The sequence below is a fragment of the Miniopterus schreibersii genome (assembly GCF_964146895.1).
Source record: "Miniopterus schreibersii genome assembly, chromosome: 9".
NCBI lineage: Eukaryota > Metazoa > Chordata > Mammalia > Chiroptera > Miniopteridae > Miniopterus > Miniopterus schreibersii.
The window spans coordinates 27468774-27492840 of NC_138118.1; the positions used below are offsets into that span (position 1 = coordinate 27468774).

The 24067-nt window shown below is 38.4% G+C and overlaps 1 protein-coding gene across 1 annotated transcript in view; it reads right to left on the minus strand.

The window, feature by feature from the left end:
• The window catches only part of TES (testin LIM domain protein), a 43498-nt gene extending 19634 nt beyond the window's left edge, over positions 1–23864 (minus strand). Inside the window, exons 1-2 of the mRNA XM_081147567.1 lie at positions 23660–23864; positions 1667–1752 (exon numbers count right to left, since the gene is read on the minus strand). Of these exons, the coding sequence (XP_081003693.1) occupies positions 1667–1752; positions 23660–23686 (113 nt within the window). The 5' untranslated portion in view covers positions 23687–23864. The remainder of the gene's footprint in view (positions 1–1666; positions 1753–23659) is intronic.
• Between the last annotated feature and the right edge of the window lie 203 nt (positions 23865–24067).

Genomic DNA, 24067 nt, shown 5'->3' on the forward strand with positions numbered 1-24067 from the left:
TACATTTTTTAAATAAAAAATACATAGTCCATTATTTATCCTAGTCTTTTAATATGAAAAATATAAAGGAACCATATGAAGGCACTGAAGTTTATTTCCTATTGATTGTAAAAATACATACTATAAAAAAACTTCTACTTCAGCAACAGTTTGAAAGAATTTGTATTTTATTAAATACCATCAAATTTATAACTTTCAAAAGAAGTTTTAAAAATACTTAGATATTTCAAAAACATCTAAATCTTCAAACGCAACACTTTTTTTCTTAAACACTTCAATGTATTAGATGTAAATGTTCATGAAAGTACCAGTGAATAAAGTATTACTCATGCTATGATGCAAATATTAACAACAACAAAAAAATAAAAATATCAGTTTTTGGCAACTGTATAGCAGAGCTAAAGAGTATTTTAAGATTGCAAAGTAAGAACTATGCCCAGCAGAGGGCAGTGCAGTTCTCCACAAAGGCCCTATGAGCACAACAGAGAATGGTGCACATATGAGGAGCTGAAATATTTTAATCTATTAAAACTATTTTGTTTTAGTTTTTCTTTAGTTTTTCTAAAACATGTCAGACATATTGCCTAACTGTTACCCCTGAAAAGGTAGCACAAGGATGGGATATTAAGTCTTGTAGTAACTGAAAAACTCTTTGGAAAGTGTTAGCACCCTACAAATAAAGAACTGTATCATCATTTCTGGGAGGGCTGAGGTTTCTATTGCCTTCACTATTTAAAACAATTGCTTTTGTTTCCTACAACATAAAAGCTAGCTTTTTTCTCTTTTAATTTTATTTTAGAGAGGGAGGGGGAGGGGAGAGGGGAGAGGGGAGAGGGGAGAGGGGAGAGGGGAGAGGGGAGAGGGGAGAGGGGAGAGGGGAGAGGGGAGAGGGGAGAGGGGAGAGGGAGAGAAACATTGATGTGATAGAGATACATTGATTGGTTGCCTCCTGCACACACCAGGGATTGAGCCTGCAACAGAAGTATGTGCCCTTGGCCAGAATGGAACCCAGGACTCTCCAGTCTATGGGCTGATGCTCTAACCACTGAGAAAACTGGCTAGGGCCAAAATTCACATTTTTGACCTACTAATATTTGTCCTCCATATATAGGCACTTGATTCAAATCAAGACACTGGCAATGAGTTATCATTCTGTTATTCTTATAAATTCAAGTGCTTCAAAGTTTTTCAGCAGTAAATTTATAGCTGAAAATTTTGAAGAGACTCAGATTCAAGTTTCCTGACAATCTGGACCGGAATGCTCAATTCATCATTCATATTTATTGTTTATTGCAAATATACAGACAAAGATGTGCAAAGTTACCAATAACTATAAAAAGACTAATAATTAAATTAATAAACAGTCCTGAGAGATTACCACAAACTTGTCATTTAGAAAAGAGACATACTCAGCATTCTAGACTCATAAGAAGTTTGAAGGACAAACAACTCAAACAATTCTAAATATAGTTATTATGGCCCAATTAGCTCAAACTTAATGACAGGAAGACAGACTAGCTTTATTTTTTATTTATTTCTTACAAAAGAGTAACAGATCTGCAACTTAGCAACCAGGCTAGAAAACTTGTAAGAGAGTTCCACTGTTTGAAGAAGCATTGCCAAAGAGTAGAAATTCCTAATGTGGTTGTAGTTTTCAAAATATTACCTCCAGAAGTGCAGTTCAAATCCTTCACATTTTTCTTTGCATTTTAAACAGGGGGCTCCAAATCCTTGCTCATGACCTAAGCCCATCTGTTAAAAAGAAAACAATGTAGATTTATTATTACATCTTTAAAAAAATCTAAAATGTTCAATAAATTGAACTTTTAATTCCACTTACCATTCCTGTTTATAAAACTTCCAAACAAATCTTTTATGAGTGTTACATTGTTTAGTCAATGATGACACTCAGGTATGTATACAGTAACTCCAAATACATACATAACATATTTTGTATTCTTATTGCTTTTTTCATGAAAAGCATCAGAATAAAACTATATAGAAGACTACAAATATTACAATTTGCAAAAAGCCATGAATTGATATCTTTGGCCACTATCATGTCCTATATACAATAGGTAAAGGAAGCTTAGAAAGTAAGCCTGGCTCCAAATGACATATTATGTGTGAAAGATTTTAGACAGTACAATACAAATATTATTTTATATTATGATAAATATAACAACAGCAACAACAAAAGTATATTGAATGCCAAGGAACTGAGATAAGCACTTATCTCACAACCTCATAAAGTGCTTATAAAGTAGACGACATTATTCTCCATTTCAGAGATCACAGCTGAAATTCAGAGAAGTTATGGAACTTCCTTAAGATCAAAGTGTAAAGAAGTCTAGGTCTGTCTAATTCTGAGGCATGTGCTTTTATGCCAGGGTAGGAGTGGAGAAATTACTATTGCCCTTTTATAGCAAAACAATGTTTTCTTTACCATATTAAATAAATATTCTAAGAACTTGCTGATACATGACCTGAATGGGGGAGCAGGACATGAGGGAAGGAAACAAGAAGGAAATGTAAGCTCTTTTATCCAACTATTGATATTATAGTAAAAAAAATCAACCGGCTTTGCATCAGTACACTGGTAAAAAAAGTAGCTTATTTTGTGTTTTAAATATCACATCAGTGACTACTGAAAAATTCATTATCTGGTTCCTAGAGTAATACTTCAAGACAGACAAGTAACAGATTTTTTCAATGGCACCTTTTTGTAACGTTACCAAGTTTTGTTTGCCACTAAGCATTCAAAACCACATTATACCTTGTTCCTTGAAAGATCAGCCTGGCCACACTCTTAAGTTTAATAATTAAATTAATAAACAGGAAGCCCTCTTTTTTTTTTTTTAAATAAAGAAAACACTTCCTTTTTTTCTGAAGAAAATCACCACATCCTCTTACTAAGGAAATATTCAAAACCAACTGGTCTACTCAGCCGCTTAGGAGAACCCATGCTATTTTAAGTCAGACTATCTCAAGCATGCTTTCTAATAGTGAAAAAAATCTACCCAACATTAACTAAATTTCATCACCTTTGCCATGTCTACATTACCAATTTTCAAAAGAATAATTCTCCAAATTGTATATTTAACTTTAACACTAGAATATGCTTTTTTTTTTCTTTTGAGGAATCAAATAGTTTCACAGTTTGCAGTATAGAAATAAAAAGTGGGCTAAGTAAAAGCCAGAGAGAGATGGCTATTCAAGTTTTCTGGCCTTTTGTAAGGCACATAATTAAATAGTTTTCTCCATTACAATACCCATAGTAAAATGAACAGCTAATCTAAAGAGATATATTTTTCAAGCCCTTTCTAGTTTTCCATTAAGGAGAGTCAACAATCCTGAATTTACCTGGTGTATGGAATTGCTTCGTACTGTGTTCCATACATCTCCTGCTAAACTCTGATCCCAAATGAAAATTAAGATTATATTATTAAAGCTTAACCACATAATTCAGCTTAGATCAACTACTTTTAAACTCTCTTATATGTAATTCACAGTAAGAATATATTTTATCTCATGACACAGAACATACACACACACATACAAACTATGTGTGTAAAGTATGTGTAAGTCCTAAAACAAAGATTTACTGGCTTAGATAATAACTGAGACTAAGTGTGCTTCTGCCTCTAAGGTAAAGGGAAGCTTGAACAAATTCTTGCCTGCTTTTAAATCTTAATCTCCTGATCTGAGCAATATTGGGCTTAACAAAACAAAACAAACATACTGAAAAAATACCATCATGTTTTTTATTTCTGAATGAAACTTGGAAGCTCAGCTAATATCACTAGAACCTCAAATAGTCAGCATTTTACACTAAGTATCTCACTGTTGATTTACAAAGTCAGCCTTGGAATTCAATAAGTTGTTTCTTTCCTACCTGCTTTTTATCTTCTTAAAATAGTTATCAAATTATTTATTAGAATTATTAAAACTGGTAGTATTCCATGAACATCTGCTCTTTTAAAGTGTCCCACATATTTTTAGTGCTGGACAGGCCTAGCTAGGCACTGCCCTGGTTTAAGAGATTAGGAAGCCAAAATCTAAAGGTGACCTGTTCCTGGTCACACAGTCAGGCAACAGCAAATTAACCTAAAACTCGATGTCTGACTCATGCTCTCCTGAGCTGCAGGGGAAGACCTCTATAGAGTGTCCAATGGGAGCCCCCTTCAGTCTTCCAAAGGGATTCCCTGGCTTCTGTTTCAAGGCAAAGGACTACAAGCCTCCAAAGCCTCCTGCAACACCTCTAAATGCAGAAGACTTTCAAAGAGCTTTATAAAGGGAAAATTTGAATCTGTCAGGAGGTTGGGAAAGGTCTTTTAAACAAGTGATGCTTGAATTGTGATTTTTTAAAAAAGATGGGCAACATCTAAGTCAGCAAAGAGGAGGCAGAGGGGACACCATATGGGAAGGCCTGTGGCAGAAGAAGGCATGGCAGAAGCCGCAGACATCTTAGAACACTTGAAAGGTGACAGGGCTAGCCTTGTAGTACACAGAGTGGGTTTTCCCTTCCCTTTCTTTCCCTTTTCCCAAGGAAAAAATAAATCTTCTCAAATATTTGGCACCATGTCTTGGGCCACCAGGTTTAACAGTGGAAAAGATATTCCCATAGACAGGATGAGACTGGTAAGGAGGAAGTGTTAGAAAAAAGACAGGCAATGGGGTTGAGTGTGGGAAGACAAGAGCCCCTCTCATCTCTGCTACTAAAACCTCAGATGAGGGATCCTAGGGAAACTAGGAGACCTGACTGAGAAAAGCAGTAATTTGAGAAAACGGCTCTACAACCTGCCCTGGAAAGCTCAGAAATCATTGCTCCAGTGTTCTTCCAACCCCCGCTGGCTTGCCTGGAAGGCCAAATTAATCTCCATATAGGCTCCTTTCTAGCTCAGTTGTGACCACCTAAAAAAAGTATTACCTCCCTATATTTCATCTTCTTCAAATGCTCGAACATAAGGAGTGAGGGAACTCTTAAAGTATCCCAGAGAGAGAACAAATAAATGAAAGAGAGTGGAATGAGGTCATGGCAATATGATATGCTCTCTCCTGAGATAACCCAACGGAAACAGTTCTAATTAAAAATAAACACCCAAACAAAAAAGACACCTAGTTTTCAAAACCACTGTAAGCAGCTAAAGCAACTAGAGTGCACTTCAGACTGGCAATTAACTTATTTTCCTTTGGGAGTTTCATTTTGAGAAATTATCTTATAAGTATAAAAATATACTTAAACCCAACTGACACTCAACACTGAGGATCTCTAACCGAGGCCACATCGCTGGGTGGGAATTTCTTCCTTATACTGACCCTCTGTGTCACCTGTAAGCATAAAAAACCACAATGCCACTCAACAGCAAAGATATGTGGTTCACCAGCAAGTGCTTTCTCTGTTTAGGAGATTGCGTGTTCTAGACTAAATTATAATCTAGAGTGCATTGTGTTCTCTAATCCTGTTAAATCCAATTTATATGATAAAAATGCACCAGAGAATACATCTCTACTAGTGTGGGGCAAATTTCTTCTGCTTCTGTTCCCACCTCAATTTTAGTGTCTAGGCACCTGCTATTCTCCCCTTCACAAGTCAAACATGTATCAGATAAAAGAAACATACTAATTCTACTTTATAATAAAATGTGTTTCAGAGTCAGAGCTGCCCCAAGCATAGTTTCTCAAGGCTGATTCCTATATCTTTTGGGGCAGAGGTTCACAGGAACTGGGATTCCCTAACTCTTCCTAGTCTCAGTTCAAGATCTGAAACCTCATCTGCCCCAAGAGCTCAGCTAATTTCTCTCCCTCCTTCATGTTGTGTTCAGTATTCCCTCAAGTCCAAGACCCAGAATTCTTCTCACTATATCTCCTCCCTTCTCTTTACCTTCAACATAAACCATACCCTCTGGTCAGGGTCCCTCTCCTTTCCAGGTCCCTCTCTTGAACAGTCAAGAGCCATGACTGTTCCTCTTGGACATCTAGGTCATGTAGGTTAATTTCTGCCCAGGTGTCTGGGCTCAAGAATTCTTGGTGAGGGGTAAGAACAGGAAAGGTATGTGTGAGGGGATGGTGGAGAGGAAGGGGAGCCCAGAAAGCTCCTCAGCTAAGGCACCCTGACTGTAATCAAGAATTATATGGCAATATGTCAATTATGTCTCAATTTTTAAAATTACATGGTTATAGATACTAGAGGACTAAAAAAAAAAAAACAGAAAACTATAGAAATGTAGAAGGATCACTGGAGGAGAGTCAGAAAAACTGGGATCTGGTCACAAGGTGTCACTGCCAAGTTCAGTGATTTTAGAAGTCTTCCCCCCACCCCCCCACCCCGGGCGTCATCTAGATCAGGGGTGGGGAATGTCCTGCCCTTGGACCATATATAGCCCTCAAAATCATTTCGTCTGGCCCTGCCAAGGCAACAGCAGGAGGAACTTGAAAGTCAATAAATTCAATTAAAAGCTTGACCAAATATAGCAGGCTAATTTTTAAGTTGATAATTTTGTATGGCCCTCAAACGATGTCATAAATATCCAAATGGCCCTTGGAAGAAAAAAGGTTCCCCACCCCTGATCTAGATAATGATGAATCAAGTAGATGAACTTGAAGACGCCTCTTAATTCTATAATTATGACTGCAAATTATGTTTTAAATTAACTTCACCTAAGTTATTCAACATGGTCATCTGTTCAATGTTTTAAACACTAAATAGAAAATAATTATTCGAGAAAGTGAATATGTTATTGGCTTTTATAAGTCAAAATCGTCTGGACTTAGTTTGGAAGAAGAGTTCATAACGTACACATAGGGAACAAAAAATTTAAGTTCTAAAGAATAAGACTCAGTTCTGTTGCATGTAATTATTTAAACAACAAATATGCTATGATATTCCCTGCAGAATCAACATTTGGTGCCTAAAAGCATGTTTTTCATAAACACGCAAGTCCCAAAGCTGTCTACTTCATTTAACTTTAGTAACACGTTTGGGACAGCATCAATAAAAGGACATAAAAGATTAAGATTTCTTCTTCAGTATCCAAGAAAACAAGTCTTTTAGATTGATTATATTTGAAAAAACTATAGTCAGGCTTTGGGAATACCTATCAAGTTCATTTGAAAAAATAAAAATGACCGTAATATTTATTCTGAAACACAAGTCATAGAAAAATAAGTTTTTAAATATCCTTATCTATAGGCTCCAGATATCTAACTTCTATCCCCATGATCTGTGCCTCCAAACACACCCTTATCCCTTGCTTATTTTGAATAAGAAATGGGAATGGAATTAATTTCTTCATATTCATAATTTCAGGCAGCCAGATAGGTTGGCAACATTTCAGGTGACCCTTCTGACCCAGAAAGGGTATTGCATATCAGATACTTTAAATAAAAAGAAAAAAGATGGGTAGGGAACATATGGTATTTCAAACAGTGTCTAGATCTGGAAGATATTATGCAGTATTCAGGGAGAGATCATCTGATCATGCTGTTCTCATAACCAAATTTTCTTCTGGAGCAAGGAATCATGTCACTACTAAACAACCTAGCATTACTAGGGCTTCTTTAATAATCTTGGAATGAAGCTGACCAAAGTATATGAAATATACATATACAGGCCCCCCCTCTCTGTATGTGTATACATGTAAATGTCTATCTACCTATCACATGTGTATATATACACACACATAAATGTATATACACACATATATTCATATTATTATTCTCTTAAAGAGCATTTTAGATCTTGTTCACAGAAACGACTATTCAGGACTATGAAACTGTTACACCCAAGTTATGCGAGACTAATTCACACAGAGACCAAATCGTTTATTTAGAGTTTTTTATTATTATTAGCCAGCAGCTGCGAATGGGCTCTTGCCCTAAACAAACTCGCAGCCCCAAACAGTTTTTGCAGGGAGAATATAAAGGCAGAAAAAACAACCTACCTACATTCTATTTGGTTAAGGGAGAGCAGTTTGGTCAAGGGGATGCAGGTGGTGGAACTAGTGAAGCAGTATACAGAAGCTAAAATAAGGGTTAATCAACTTTCTACAGTTATCTATCCTCTGGAATTTTGTGGGCTGCAATTCTTTACACAGCACCAGGAAAGGAGAAGAGGTCATTGCTTCTACATAATAAATTATGTTGCTCTTGTTTATCTTAAAGTAGCTGTTGTAAGGGTAGAAATGGGGTGCTGTACTTCAGAACTACATTTCTAAATAAATAATTCCTCTCAGCACATGAGTCTCTTAGAAACCTAGTGGAATCTGTGAAATCCCATCCCATGAATCAATTTATTTTGATTAATCTCTGATTCAAGATTTCAAACTGTTTTAGATTTTTAGTTCATTGCCTGTTTTCCAATCTCTACTGAGATTTATAGTGCCAAAAAAGGAGAGATTACATAGAAAACCAGACTTAAATATAATTTGCCAACTCTCTTAGGTGAGAATAAAAACTATTGTGATTGAGCTCCTATTAATCATTCCTAATAAAACTGCTATATCTTTTTCTTTGCTTATAAGAACAAAATTCTCCATCTCTCCCTTACTCAAGTCTGAAATACATGAGAGAAAGAACAAGTCTGGGGCTGGGAGGCCTCTTTATCCTTGTGTAGCCATGATTATATTCCCATGTTGCTGATCTTTTCTCTAAAATTGACAAATTTGTTTCATCTCCACTCCACTGTTCATGTTCAAACTTCTGTGATATCAACCTGAGACTACTCTCTCCTAACTGACTGCTCCTGTTGTATGAAGTTGTATTGTTGCTCCCAAAATATTTTAATAAAACCTAAAGATGATCATAACAGTACCACTGTTAGATATTTTAATAAGTTCAGTGAGATTCACATCTTAGGATGGCAGTAAAGGGCCTTTTTAACCTGGCACCACCCTCACTCCTACCAAACCCCTCCACACTCACCTCTCCTCCAGCTGTGCTCTGGCTTCTAGAGGATCTGGATCTCATTCCCCTGTCCTCCATCAGGCAAAATCCTACTCTCCATAAAGCCAATTATAAGTCAGTTATTCTGTGATACCTTTATTTTCTGATATGTTGTTCTGAATTCTTATTTGGTCTTGATACAAACTCTATTATTTAATTATTTTTTATTATGACTGTTTACACATTGGTTTATACTATTAGACTGTTTCTTGTTCCTATTTGAATTCCTGATGCCTAAATTTTATTACTTGTTTTAATTACAAATGATTTTTAACATAGCACAACTTTACCCCAAGGAATTCCCCTCTCCACTCTCCCACTGTCCACATACACAAAAAGGCTCTGGCAGGGGTGGTGATGATAATAACAGCAGCAGCAAATATTTATTTTTCTTTTTTTGAGTTGAGGTATAATTGACATAAAAGATTAGTTTAAGATATAGAACATAATGATTTGTTATTTATGTACATTGAAAAATAACCACAACAATAAGTCAAGTTAACATATGTCGCCTTAAATAGATACAAAATAATTTTCTTGTGATGAGAACTTTTAAGATCTACTCTCTTAAACAACTTTCAAATATGCAAAATAGTATTATTTATTTAGCGCTTATATTACCAGGCATGATTCTAAGTTTTTTACATGGATCATCAAATTTTACCCTCATAACTGTCCTATTGATAGTGGGGAAAGGCACATAGTAAGAATAGAGCCACAGATGTTTAATAATCATTCACCTTATTAACTATAGATAAGAAGTTTTCTTACAGACCCTGGGAAACTGGAGGATGAAATGAGGCTGTAAAAAGATAAGATGCCTCAGTGGGTCCATTACTCAGAAAAGAAATACATTTTGAGAACAGACCAAGGACAGGATATGCTTTGATGTGGTTGCTGTGCCCTGACCCTGACCACCGCAGGGAGTGTGCCTCAGGAACGCTGACCATTCTTTGGTCCCACAGTCTGAGTTGTTTGTAACATCATAGATTAGCCACCTGGTTATAGGACTTTGAGCTCCTGAAGGCCGGACTGCAGACCCTCCCCTCCCGTTTCTCTGTTACTCTTGTAGCTCTCGGCTGTATGTAGTTAATCTTCTCCCTCACTGATATATAATCAGCCAACTGGCGAGGGGCGTCAGAGCAGAATTTCCAGGGTGACTGCTCTCCCATTTTGCGGCAATAATAGAATAAACGCTCGTATATGATTCAACTCTGTCTCTGCTTAATTTGGCACAAGTAGTGACAGGTGGCCTTGGACCCCTGGTTTCACTATGACAGTCTGAGTACTATTAATTATTATCTGCATTTTCTTCCAGATGAAGAAATTACAGCAGAACCTTTTTAGCTTGCCGCAGGTGATTACACTGCAAATGCCTATTCTTAACCACTAGTGCCTAAACACCAGTCATGAACATGAAAAGACCCTGGGTTAAGATAAATATTTAGTAAATCAGTTCTTTTAAAAATAGAAAGAAATAGAATTTTAACGTAAGACCAAAAGATTACAGCTCATAAATAATCAACTAAGGGCCTTCAGTTGTCAATACCACTTATCTAGAAGCAAATGGGTACAAAACTCTCACTGCAGATTCTAGGATTCATTTCCACAGTCTTCCAGCTTTTCAGTGTATAAAGTACAAAGCCAGGGCCCTATATGAATCTATATAATCAAATTCACTGCAAGCCAAATAGGCTAATACCTTTTTGTTCACACACTATTAAACAATCATAGACTATTCTGTTATGAAAAAAAATAAAACAGTGATCTTTCAGCCTAAATAGTTTACAATAAATTCTGTTCTGGAGATATTGGGTCAGTCTTTCTGCCCACCAATCTGCCCCTGCATTTAAGGCAGTATAGTGATACAGGAACCATCACAAAGGCAATTTGTCTATCCTTCAGTCTGAGGTATAATCAGGTTGCAGCAGATTACCTAAGACATCTATATAACCTCAAAAAATATGGTAACATATTTGACAAAGATCAGAAATAGATCCTGGTGTGTTTTTTATAGGAAACAATAATTAATTTTAGTTTGGTGGGATGCCTTGAAATACTTCTGAATGTACTTTTTCTTAGTGAGTACTGCTGGTTGTGATGGTACAAGTGATAGTAAAAATACCTCGACCACCATTTGTTAAGATCTTACTACCTGCCAGGCACAGTACATACATCATCTTATTTCTCAAAACAACCTATGGCTAGGGTGAGGAACGTCCGGCCCATGGGCTGTACAGCCTGCAAAATCCTTTGGTCTGTCCCTGCCAAGGCAAATGAAGGCGGGACTCGAAAAATCTAGTTTTTTTCATAGCTCATTTTTAAGTTGATAATTTTGTATGGCCTGTGAATGGTGTGATAAATATCCAAAAGGCCCTTTGCAGAAAAAAGGTTCCCCACCCCTGACCTATGGGAAAGTGTTATCATCCCTATTCACAAAAAAGGAAACTGAGGCTTAGAGAGATTAAGTAATTTGTGCAAAATTGCCCAACTAGCAAGTGAGTGTTGAGATTTGAATCTCAGGATTTCTAACTCCAAATCCTGAGCTCTTAACTACAAAGTTACAAAGTTTTTTTTATCCAAAATAAGATTTTGAAAATAAATAATAACTTAAATGAGTAATATTCCTCATCTGTAACTTCTCTAGAACAATAGGTTTTGATCTGAATGACTGTCTATTTGTACCTAGCTAGGCAGGAGCTCCTCTTTCCTAGAAAAATCTGAGACTGATTTTAAGGAACTGGAATGTCTGCACACCAGCTGTACTAACAAAGAAGGCCCTGAGGTGATTAATTCACACACATGCATGCACACGCACACACACACAAAGGCCTTCAAAAGAATGGGAAGTGGTGAGGAGTGAGGAAAATCTTGGGTCCTGATGCAAAATAAGTCTCTTCCAATGTTATAGCAAGAGAAAAAAATGATTTAAAAGAAACAACCAAGTATAAATGAATAAATTAAATCTCAGAGTTGAAAAATCTTTATTCAAAATGTATAGACTTATCATTAGTATTAAAATAATTTGCTATATTATATAGATGATTCTGTACATTATTATTGTAGTGGCCAGGGATAATACAATGAGGCAAAAATGGAAATATTCTTTTCACTTTTTTTAAATCACTAAATTTCTAGATTTACAATGTAAAACCTCTGTATTAGTTACAAATTATCCCAAAACTTGGTGGCTGAAAATAACAAACATTTATCATCTCACAGTTTCTGTGGGTCAGGCAGTTGGGAGTGGCTTAACTAGGTGGGCTGGCACAGGGTCACTTGCAAGGCTGCAATAAGGGGTCAGCTAGGGCTGTAATCATCGTAAGGCTCAACTGCCAGGGAGACCCACTTTTAAGTTCTCTCACGCTGGAGTCTCATAATGCAGCTGGTTTCCTCAGGGCAAGTGATCTCAGGGAGTGAGATCACCTAAGAGGGAAACTGAAGTCTTTAATGTCAGGAGTGACATACCATCACTCCTGTCATGTTATACTCTTTGGTAGCAATTGCCCAGGTCCAGCCAGTACTCAAGGGCAGGGAGATACACAGGGTATGAATTCTAGAAGGTGGGAATCAGTGGGGCCATCTTAGAGGCTGCCTACCGTAACTTCTTTTCTGTATGACTTTAAATCCAAAGACTAATCAATTTGTGATGACACAGACTTATTACAAAGGGAATACAAGTGGATGATTTTCTACCACCTTTGCCATTATTTTTCCATTTCAAATATTTAAATATTTCTTCATCCAAATGGGCATAGTAAAATAGAACTTTGCTCCTTTTTATAAATATTCTTATTCCTTCAATTTGTTAGATATTCAATCAGGACCAGGGAACAGTGTTCCAGAAGACAGGACAGAATATGATTTTTAGTCTCTAAGCCTTATGCTCTATCCATCTCAACATATATATACACTTGTGTGTACATTTATATACAAACATACTTGTACTATAGAACTGAGTCACAAACCAGAGTACAAAATATTAGGTTCAACTAGCAAAAAATTTCCAGAAGTATATTTAAGAGAAAAAAAATCACCATTTTCAGAATATGCCCTAGTCCTCCTTAACGAACACAGGATAAAGGTATCATAAGGAAGGATTTATATAAACTTTATGCTATTACATAAATTTAGCTGGTGATGGAATTAAGTAAAATAAAACAAATATAGCACTACTTTGTGATATCACGATGACAATTACTTGATTCAAATTAGATAGTATTATAGTCAGTGGTTTGTAACTACTTTTCCACTACTGCTTACTTATTCAAAATCTAATGTATCCTTACAGTATTGATACAGGCAAAATAGTTTAGATTTTTTTAAAGATCTGCACTTTGGGTAAGCAAATGATAAACAGAAATATATTCTCTCTGTTCAGTTTATGCTGGTTCCTTATAAACATGTTCCAAACTGACTTCTATTGTTAGGGACAGAGATGTTGATCATGCTCTGTTGACTGTGATTGTCAGCTATAGTTAAAAGAAATATTAATCATGTTCAGTTAACTGTGATTGTTCTGTTCTAATTAGAAAAAGCACTTTCTAACCTGGCTGGGAGTTGTATGCCCCAGGACATGGGAATTACCCTTGGAATAGATCTACTCTCCTTTTCTGAGAACTGCCTGTCATCAAGGAAAGATTAACACCTTGTTCCTGAAGCACTGGAATCCTGGAGGCACCCACCCTTTGCAATCCCCAGCCCGCACTGCTTGTAATCTGGTCCTGGAGGCACCCACCCTAGAGGCCCTGAGGCGCCTGCCCTTTGCGACCCCCAGCCCTCCTTGCCTACTTCCCCAAACCTATAATTCCTACTTTCCCATGTAATCTTTGTCCTTCTACCCAATATCAGCAGCTGGCTTATGCAGGGGCAGCAGAGCAGATTTTCATGGATGACCATTACTGTTCTCTTAGATTGCCAGCAATATTGGAATAAACGCTTATATATAATTCAACCCTGTCTCTGCTTAATTGGCTCAAGTGGTGACAGGCAGCAAGGACCCACTGGTTTTCACTACCCAATTATTTTTATACTACTGCAAAGGAAGTTGCCTGAAATGTTGAACAGACTACCCTTCCTGTGGACTCTACTCAAAAAAGGCCTCCTCCTGAATCTGTGACTTTGAGAAAGACAGTGCAGGCTATGAAAAAAAAAAAAAAAAACACGTCAGAATTAACAGGCTATGACTGCTGCTGAAATTGCTTCTTAATTAGGACTGGATACGATCTGACTCCAAAGAAGGACTCTGTAATGGCACATGCTTTCATACACAAGCCTTCAATTATTAGCTATAAAAGGGATTTTAAAAACCTGATACCAAAAGGCATCTGTAGGAATCCTTTAAAAGAATTTAAATCATGAAAAACAATCCTAATTTGGTCTTGTGTCACTACCTCTAACTGGCTCTAAAGAGAAAATCTCATAGCTGAATATTAAGAGGCCTGTATTAAGATTCTGTGTATCCCAAAACTTGAATATTGCCATCATTTTTGCCAGACCTAAGGGCTGTAGTGTTATTTCTTTAGGAGTAACCTGTTGTAACAGATGGGTGAGGGCAAAGGGAGCATGACTGTACAATTATTTGACTTATTGCACTAATTCCCTATCAAATCAGAGCACATGCCAGAAAAGAACACAGTACAGTATACCCTCGATTTTGTGGACCTCAGATTAAATGGACAAAACTTCTGGTCCATATGTCATATGTGAAAATTAATGTTAATTTTAAAATGCTTTTAACCCAAGATTTGCTTATAATGAGATTAACTGGTCATTTTTTTTTGTTATTAATTCACTGTTATCTTTAACAAATTTTAGCAAATAGGCCACATGTTGGAAAAAATACTGTAGTAATTTGCTGACATAAATGTTACATATCTACAACTATAGTCTATGTACTTAAATCCAAGAGTCACCGCTTGTAAACAATGCTCCACAAATGATTAGCACGTGATCATACCGCATCACATGCAGTAATTGGTTCTGTTGTCTCGTGTCGTGACTTTCTGCAGAAATGCATGTGCATTTTTTCCCTCGAGTGACTGGTGAATGCGCACATTTACTAGACCTATTCAGTATAAATTTAAAGTTACAGTAATACATATAGAAAACTTTTCTGTGAAATTAAACTTTTCACACATGCTTAATTACACAAACATGTCTACATAAGACAGGTAAGCTAATTTGTTAACTTTTTAACATACGCATTTATAAACACCTACTTTACTATATAATGGACTTTCAGCTTTAATGGACACCCTCTCGCCCATATCAGTCCTTTATATCGAGGTTTTACTGTAGAGGTGTGTTCTTCACAGAGCAGAGAATGAAGGGAAAGGCTTGGGGCACTGGTTGAGAGATCCGTTCAAGGAGGCTACCCAGGGGGTATAGGAGGGTCCCAGAGACTTAGAGAGTAAAGCTCAGTGAAGAGAAGGCAGAGAAAACAAGGATCAGGGGAGGGGGGCATGACAAAAGAAAATCTCATTTTCCACTTTTGCCCAGGATTGGCAGCCAGGAGCATTTACAACAAAAACAAAATCGTATAGCACAAATAGGGTTCTTGAGTAAATGGAGACTAGGAAGGAAGAGATGCAACTCTCCTGCCTAGCCTTTTCACACTATCCCTTACTCTGCAAAAAATGAATTGTTTACATGTTGTGGTGTGTAAACATAAGAACCTTAACTAATTTTTGACCAATCTTTTGATTTTTCTATTAGAGAAGTGGTTTGATTTCACATGCTTATGTTCTACATTTAGATGATAGCCCAAAGACTTTCCAGTATAAAAGGTACATAAGACATAATTTTAGATTTGTCTAATGATTTAGGGGAAATAGACAAGTTTCAAAACATGCCTATACCACTTTTTACAATTAGGATCAAATTTCAGTTGTATATTAATTTAATTTTCATTTATCATGATGGAAAAACAAGCAAATCAAAATTAGTTTTGACTAGGTTAGAAAGAGGGGGCATTCTCAAATGACCAATGATATCAAGGAAACTACAGTGCCCATTCTTTCATATGTACAGAGGGCTATGAGAGTAATGCAGAGTGGGAAAATCCTTTCCATAGCTCACTGTGGGAGGCTAAGAAGACTTGCACCCTAGTAGTAGTAGAGGGGGTGTAAGTTATGATCTGTTGCCTTAAAAAAAAAAAAAAAAAAAAAAATCACCCTTAAACATAGCGGCTTGTTACAACTGTTTATTCTGACTATGTAGTTTCTGACCATGATATTCCACTCATGCTTCTGGGTTCAGATGGACTCACTGCATCTGTAGTCGCCTTGGGACAGCTAGTCTAGAGGAGCCTCAGCTGAGATGTTTCCTCTGTTCCATGTGGTCTGTCATTCCCCAGCAGGCTGGGTTAGGCTACTTCACATAGTAGCAGCACGGTTCCAAGAAAGTAGTTAGAAGCAAAAAGGTCCCCTGAGGTCCAAACCTGGAGTACACATAACATTACTTCCATCACAGTCTATTGACAGCCCAGATTTAAAGGGTTGGAAAATAGACTTCATTTCTGAAAGGGAAGTGCTGTAAAAAATTGTGGCCATTTTTGCAATTTACCACAAAAACTTTGAGGAAGATTCTGTTCAGGAAAACATACCTGTTCCCTATACTAGACCAGAATACCTGGTAATATTAAATCAAATGCCCCCTCTCTAGAGAACCTAATTAATATAGTTTTGGTATGTACTCAAATAAGTACAGAAAATGATTACTTATAAATGTTTACTTTTATCATAAAATATTGAAATAAAAAAACTTGCAAATTATAAAAAGGAAAAAAATTAAATCCAATAATTTAATATATCCAACGTTAAGATAATATATCCAACTAAAGTTTAAATGATCATTTCTTTGTGCCCAACAAAGCACCAAGTATCAATAGTTTCCAGAAAACATTGTCATAAAATGCTTGATAATATATTCAGATGTCTATTAAATAGTTTGAAGACCTATGAAGGATTTTCCTCCCTCTACATTGGATTTCTTGATAATGATCTATGTGCAGAAACTATTCTTCGTGCTTTAAAACATTCATCTCCATTATCCTTATACCCCTGGTAAGATAGATAGCTGTAACCCATTTTCAAATAAGGATCCTGCGGTTTAGAGTGTTTAAGTAACTTTGCCAAATTCACACTACTAGTAAGTGCCAGGTCTAAGGAGTGAACCCAGGATTCTAAAGCTGATAATCAACCTTGATGCAATGCCCTCTAGTGTCCAAAGAAGGTTAATGGCAACTTACACAAAAGGGCACACATACAACATGAATAAAGTATAAAGAAAATATTAAAAAAAACAACCACCAGCAGGTGGTAATTTTATTGGGACAGAAACCACTTCCTCCAATATAATTCCTTTAAACAAATAAAGATGTTAAAATGTACTTATGTTATTTCTCATTTTATATTAAGATAATTCATTCACCATATATTTAGTGAGAAAGGCAGGAATATAAGAAGACTTATAGGCTAGGTGGCATGATGGAAGGAGCATGGATTCTCAAGACTATGGTTCAAGATCATAGTTAGGTTCTGCCAGTTTCAGATTAACCTATCTAAGCCTCAATTTCTTTATCCTTAAAATGAGGCTAAAGTCTACTTCATAAGATTGCTTTGAACAGCAAAAATAACTGCAAGTATAAATAGTACATGAATCCATTTCTCAATAAGCTTGCAATCTAGATAAAAAGAAAAATATAACCTAGAGCAGCGATTTTCAACCAGCAATTCCAGGCAGTGTATGGAAATTACTGGAGTTCTGTTTCCCCCTGGTATGGTTCTCTTTCTCTCTGGTATGGTTTTAAAAGAAAAAAAGTGATTCTCATGGGAGAGTAACACAGAAATGAAAGAGGAAAACAGTTGTCTGTGGGCCATGATTTACCATTCACCCCAAAATGAGACTGTTTCTGCTTTTCAAAGGCCACTGTATTTTGCCAAGTAGACATAGGCTCTGCTTACACAAAGTCAATTATAATGAAGAGACTGAGACATAAGGAAGAGATCTAGATGCATAATTCATAAGACAGTGCAAAGATGTAAAAGTCAAATTCTATTCTAAAATATTATTAAAACAAAAACTCTGTATAACCAAACTAGCTCCCACATCCTAGCAACAGCTCACTTATTTCAACCAAAACAAAACACAGTAAAATCTAATTATAAAAAAACCCTTGTCTTTGTGATGATAATTAATCCAAATTGAGCAAATGATGTGGAAACCAAGGATCCTATAAGTTGATCATCCACCTAGGTTGTTGTGGAATACAGACAACCCTCTTTAATTCTGCTTATACAAAATGTTAATGGAGAAAAGAAATAACAGATGAGACAAGAAGATGGCAGGTAAGTAAAAGTGGTACCCTCCCACAACCACATCAAAATTACAACTAAAATACAGAAAACCATCATTCAGAACCTCCTGAAATCTAGCTGCACAGAAGTCCTACAATGAGGGAACTGAAGAAGCATCGAGACCAGTAGGAGGGGTAGAGACAGGGGGCGGATCAGGGCTGAATCACAGAGACATGGCCAGAGTCCCACACCCGGTGCTACAGTTTAAAACTGGGAGGGATATCTCAGCAGTAGAGGTTTCCCAGAGGAGTGAAGGGTAGCAAGCCCACAACAGGCCCACCAACCCAGCTTCCAGTGCCGAGAGAAGTCCTCACCGCTTTGTGCTGTAAAAACCAGTGGAGACTGTGGCTGAGGGACTACGAGGCTGCAGGAGTCCCAGGCAGCTCCTCTTAAAGGGCCAACACATGGACTTACTCAGATAAACTCCCTATGAGCTCCAGCGCTGGGCAGAAGCTTGAAAGGAACCAGGGACATTCACGGAGGAACTAACTTGCCTGGAATCAGAGCTGAAGGGGCAACTTTCTCCTAGACAGAAGAGTTGGCAGAGGCCATTGCTCCTTTGATGAGCCCTCCCCCAACAGAGCTGGCAGGCAGGCGCCATATTTGAATATCCAGCACCTAACTCACACCTTTCCCCCACCCTGGTGATTCCTGAAGACCTTGCCCCTCCCTACTTGCAGGCTCATCCAAGCCATTTCCGGTGGCTTTTCTATGCAAGTGGCCTCTCTAGCCTCATGCTTAGGACTTCCCTAAAATCTCTCAAACAAGCAGCAGCATGTCCCATAGATCTTAATAAGGGGCCCCAGGCCTGGCACTACCAAAAGCCTGCAATTGGTTCACAGCTTGGCCTCTCCTAGTCACCTCCAAGTAGCAGCCAACTACGGTTTGCTGTGTAGCTCATGCTAGGTGGCCCTGGGCAAGGCACTGGCAGAGGCTGACTTTGCACCTCCCAGGAGGCCCCAGAGACAGTGCACCTGGTAGTCAGACTCAACCACGCTGGATTACAACCCTACCACATCCACAAGTGACACACTCAAGGGGCGCACTTGGTGAACACCAAAGCTCCACTGAAATAAATCCTGCTCCATAGGGGTGTCTCCAGCTCAGCAACTCTTTGGCTGTAGTTGCAGCTGGTCCTCACAGCCAATTGGCATGGGGGAAAATTCTTCCCAGTGATGCCAACAGCAACCAAGGCTCAACTGCAACAGGACAGTGCACACCGTCCACACAGGGGAGCATCTAGAAGGCCCAGCTCGGGTGACTGGGGAGGCTGAGCCACTGGACCTTACAGGACACCTACTACACAAAGTCACTCCACTAATTCCAAGATATATAGCAGCTCTATCTGATACATAGAAACAAACACCTGGAAGCAGCCAAAATGTGGAGGCAAAGAAATATGTCACAAAACAAAGAACAGAAGAAATCTCCAGAAAAAGAACTAAATGAAATGGAGTCAAGCAAGCTACTAGATACAGAGTTCAAAATAAAGGTTATAAGGATGCTCAAGGGTATTAATAAGACTATTAAGGAAACTAGTGAGATCATCAATGACATAATAAAGGACCAGTCAGAAAGGAAGGAAACACTAACTGAGAGGAATAATTTACAGGGAATCAACAGTAGAGTAGAGGATTCTGAGAATCAAATCAGCAATTTGGAATATGAGGAAGCAAAAAATACCCAACCAGAAGAGCAAAAAGAAAAAAAATCCAGAAATATGAAGATAGTGTAAGGAGTCTCTGGGACAATTTCAAGTAGCCCAACATTCGTATTATGGGGATACCAGAAGGAGAAGAAAGAGAGCAAGAAATTGAAAATCTACTTGAAAAAATGACAGAAAACTTCCTCTACCTGGTGAAAGAAATAGACTTACAAGTCCAGGAAGCACAGAGAGTCCCAAACAAGAGGAACCTAAAGAGGTCCACACCAAGACACATCACAATTAAAATGCAAAAGGTTAAAGACAAAGAGAGAATCTTAAAAGCAGCAAGAGAAAAGCAGTTAGTTACCTACAAGGGAGCACCCATAGGACTGTCAGCTGATTTCTCAAAAGGCACTTTGCAGGCCAGAAGGGAGTGGCAAGAAATATTCAAAGTAATGAAAAGCAAGAAACTATTACCAAGATTACTCTACCCGGCAAAACTATCATTTAGAACTGCAGGTCAGATAAAGAGCTTCATAGATAAGAAAAAGCTAAAGGAGTTCATCACCACCAAACCAGTATTACATGAAATGCTGAAGGATCTTCTTTAAGAAGAAGCTAATGAACAAAAAGATCTGACAAACTAAATAGACTCATAACATTGAAGCATGCAAGAGACGGTCATATCTCAGAGGGAAGAGGGAAGGGGGTGGAGGGTGGGAAGAGATTAATCAAAGAACTTATATGCAGATATGCACAACCCATGGACACAGACAATTATGGGGTGAAGGCGTGGGGAGGGGTGGGAGCAAGGTGGAGAGGGTCAATGGGGGGAAAAAAAAAGGGATACCTATAATACTTTCAACAATAAAGATAAACTAAAAATAAAAAAATAATAACAATAAAAGAAAAAAGAAATAATATCTTTCATCTGCCTGGGGAAAATTCCTTATGAAATCAACAGTATAAGGGTTTTAGAAGGAAAAATGCCACATATCTTAAAACAGAAGTCAAATTTAGTTTTATTTAAGTAGTTGCTTGTGTCTTTGCTCCAGCTTCTGACCTGGTTTTTTAAAAGCTGCATTCAAACTATTATTGCTCTTGTACACTCAAATCAAAAAGAAGCAGACCTGAACACTATCTAGGTACCAAAATAGGGTGAGAAGGCTTTGCCAGTAGATCAGATAATCTTGTAATGATTCCTTCTTCTGGTGTGTTAGAAGACAATTTCTAAAGGGAATGAAAGGGGCTTTTGTTTGCTTGTTTTTAGATTATGGCGAAGACTATAACATGTATTCCTGGGATCCTGACTCTCTGGACTGGAAAACTTTGTGGAATTCATAGAACATCAATTATTTCAAGGGTCCTACAAAGCCACAGAGAAGGCATGGTTAGCAGTCAAACTGGAAATCTTTGGGGTATCTTAGCAGTTTCCAATTGACTGGTTGAGGACAAGGTAGTGAAACAGGGATTTGTTATTTTCATGGGATTATCTGTAAAAGTTTTAAATTTATGATATCCTTTTTCTTGGAGGAGGAAAGGAGGAAAATTAGAGAGAAGGATAATATTCTTGGCTGAAAAGATAACCTTTTAAAGTAAAGAAGAGATGAAGGAGAATAATTACACCATATATCAAGGGTACTATTTATCATAATCCACATTTTAAAACTAAGGAAATTGTTTATAAATAATGTCTGCATTTTCCCTTGCAAGCACAAAGTTAATTTTTAACTTTGGACTTTCTCCCTCAGAATTACTTCTTCTTTGTCTCAAATACTTTTTTCTTTTTTTAGATTAATATTATTGGGGTGACACTGGTTTCAGTGTACAATTCTATAATACATCATCTGTATATGCACTGTGTGCCCACCACCCAAAGTCAAATCTTCCATTACCATATTCAAATACTTTCAAAATCACTTTTAGATGTTAACTTTTTTTTTAAGTAGACTTAATTTTTCAGAGTAGTGTTAGATTCATAGCAAAACTGAGCAGAAAGCACAAAGTTCCCATATATCCGTACCATACACAGCTTTCCCCAGTATCAATACCCCACACGAAAATGGTATATTTGGTACAACTGATGAATCTACATTGACACATCATTATCCCCCAAAGTCCATAGTTTTTATTAGGGTTCATTCTTGGTGTTATTTATTCTATGCATTTTGACAAATATATAATGACATGTATCCATCATTATAGTATCATACAAAATAATTTCACTGACCTAATAAAAATTCTCTGCTTCACCTATTCATCCCTCCCTCTCGCCCCCCTCACCAAAGAATGTTGATGTTTAAAAGCAGTTTTTGAATCAATATTTATAAGCATGGAAGACCCCCCAAATTTTAGACAACTACTAAATTAAGTAACTATTACCCATTTAAAAAAGTGTTCATCAACAGAAGGCTAACTAAGCAGCAACCAAAATGCTTGCTTAGTGGCAAGCAAGATGAACAAAAAAATATTAGTCTCAATAAAAGAATTAAGAAACCAAGTGGGAAAAGACTAGGATGCAATCATGCTACTCCTAAAATTTACATTATCTTTTCCTGTCCTTAGATTCCCTTTGAATGCTGGTTCCGATAAAGGATGAACTGTTTTCTCACTGCAAGTTTTTGTTTTTTCAACAGCTTCCTAACCTAATATTTGGATTTTCATGCATTTTCAAAAATCCAAATTTGGGCATGAACAGAATTAATGCTCAAGTCAGAAATTTTGTCTTTAAAAGATAAAATAACAGCAATACTGGCAAGCATAGTGAGCAAGAGAAGAAAATTAGATTCTATTCTCTTTCTGCAAAACTTCCTTCTCTGTTTGATAAGGGGCAGCTAGCTTAAATTTACCGCAAAGTAAACACGAGCAGTTACTTAGAAACAGACCTTACACACAGAACATTACACGGGGATGTGACATCAGTGGAATGTGACATCAGCATTCCTTTTGAGTCACAGTCTGGTCCCCACCCCTTTCTCCAGAGGCTCACGTAAAGAGGGAGCAGCTCAGGAAGTGTCTTGGGTCGCGTCGCCCAGGGCAGTCAGGCGGGAAAAGTCACCGGGCGCTAAAAGCACTGGAGACAGTCGCCACTTGGGGTTAGCTGCCAAAGAGGAAGAACGTTTTCTTTTGAGAGATAACTTCCTAAGAGGGTGGCAGTGCTTTGGCAATAAAGAAATGTATGAGAGAAAAAAAACCCATCACTTTTCACTTAATCATCAGCCCCGGGTGCGAATGAAGGGCATTAAACCAGCACTCACTCAGGCGACCCCAGGGCAGCCAGGCTGGGAGAGGCGGAGGCCTGAGCTGTCAGCCACACCAGCACCCTAAGCCACGAGTCTTAGTCTTAATAGTGTTGCACTTACGCAGACCGAAGAATTGGCGTCACAGTCTCGCCCGAACTGTTCCTAACCTCATCCATTTATTTTTGGGAGGCGAGGCGCAGCTGAAACATCTTGAGGGAAGTTTCAAATACTTCCAACCGTCGGACGTAGTTAGACCAGAGACAGGCCCCGCGCCGGCCCATTCTCGCGTGCCCGACTCCGTCGGTCCCGGGTTTCAGGAGTTAACCGGGACGTCGGGTATCCCGTCTACCCCCAGGGGCGGGCACCTGTGCCCGGGGCACCGGTCGGGGAGCTGGCTAGAGCCAGGAAGCCCTTGAGCCCCACCTACCGCCGACAGCCAGGTGAAGCGGCCGCAGCCCGCCGCCGCCTACCTTTTTGACTTTGGCTTCCAGATCCATGTTTGTGTACCAGAGACGTCCCTTCTCCAGTCCAGGTTCTCACGCACAGGTTCTCCAGTCCTCCGGCTACGCCGCGGGCACTGGGGGTGAGAGGTGGGAGGTGATCTGCAGGGACGTGGGCGCCGGTGCAGCAGCCACTCGCCCGGCACCGTCAAACTTCCGCCGCCCAGTCAGCTGCAGCCATCCTGAGGCGGGGACCTGGAACAAAGAGTCCCGGGCAGCCAATGGTAGCAGGGCAGCGCAGGGCAGCCGCCAATCACCGAGCGCCGCAGGCACCTTCAGGGCCAGAGTGCGCCGCCGTCAAGGTGAGGGGCGGGACTGCGTACGTGGCGGGGCCCCAGGAGCGGGGTCGCCCGGCGGGTACCGGGTCTCTGCGGGAGC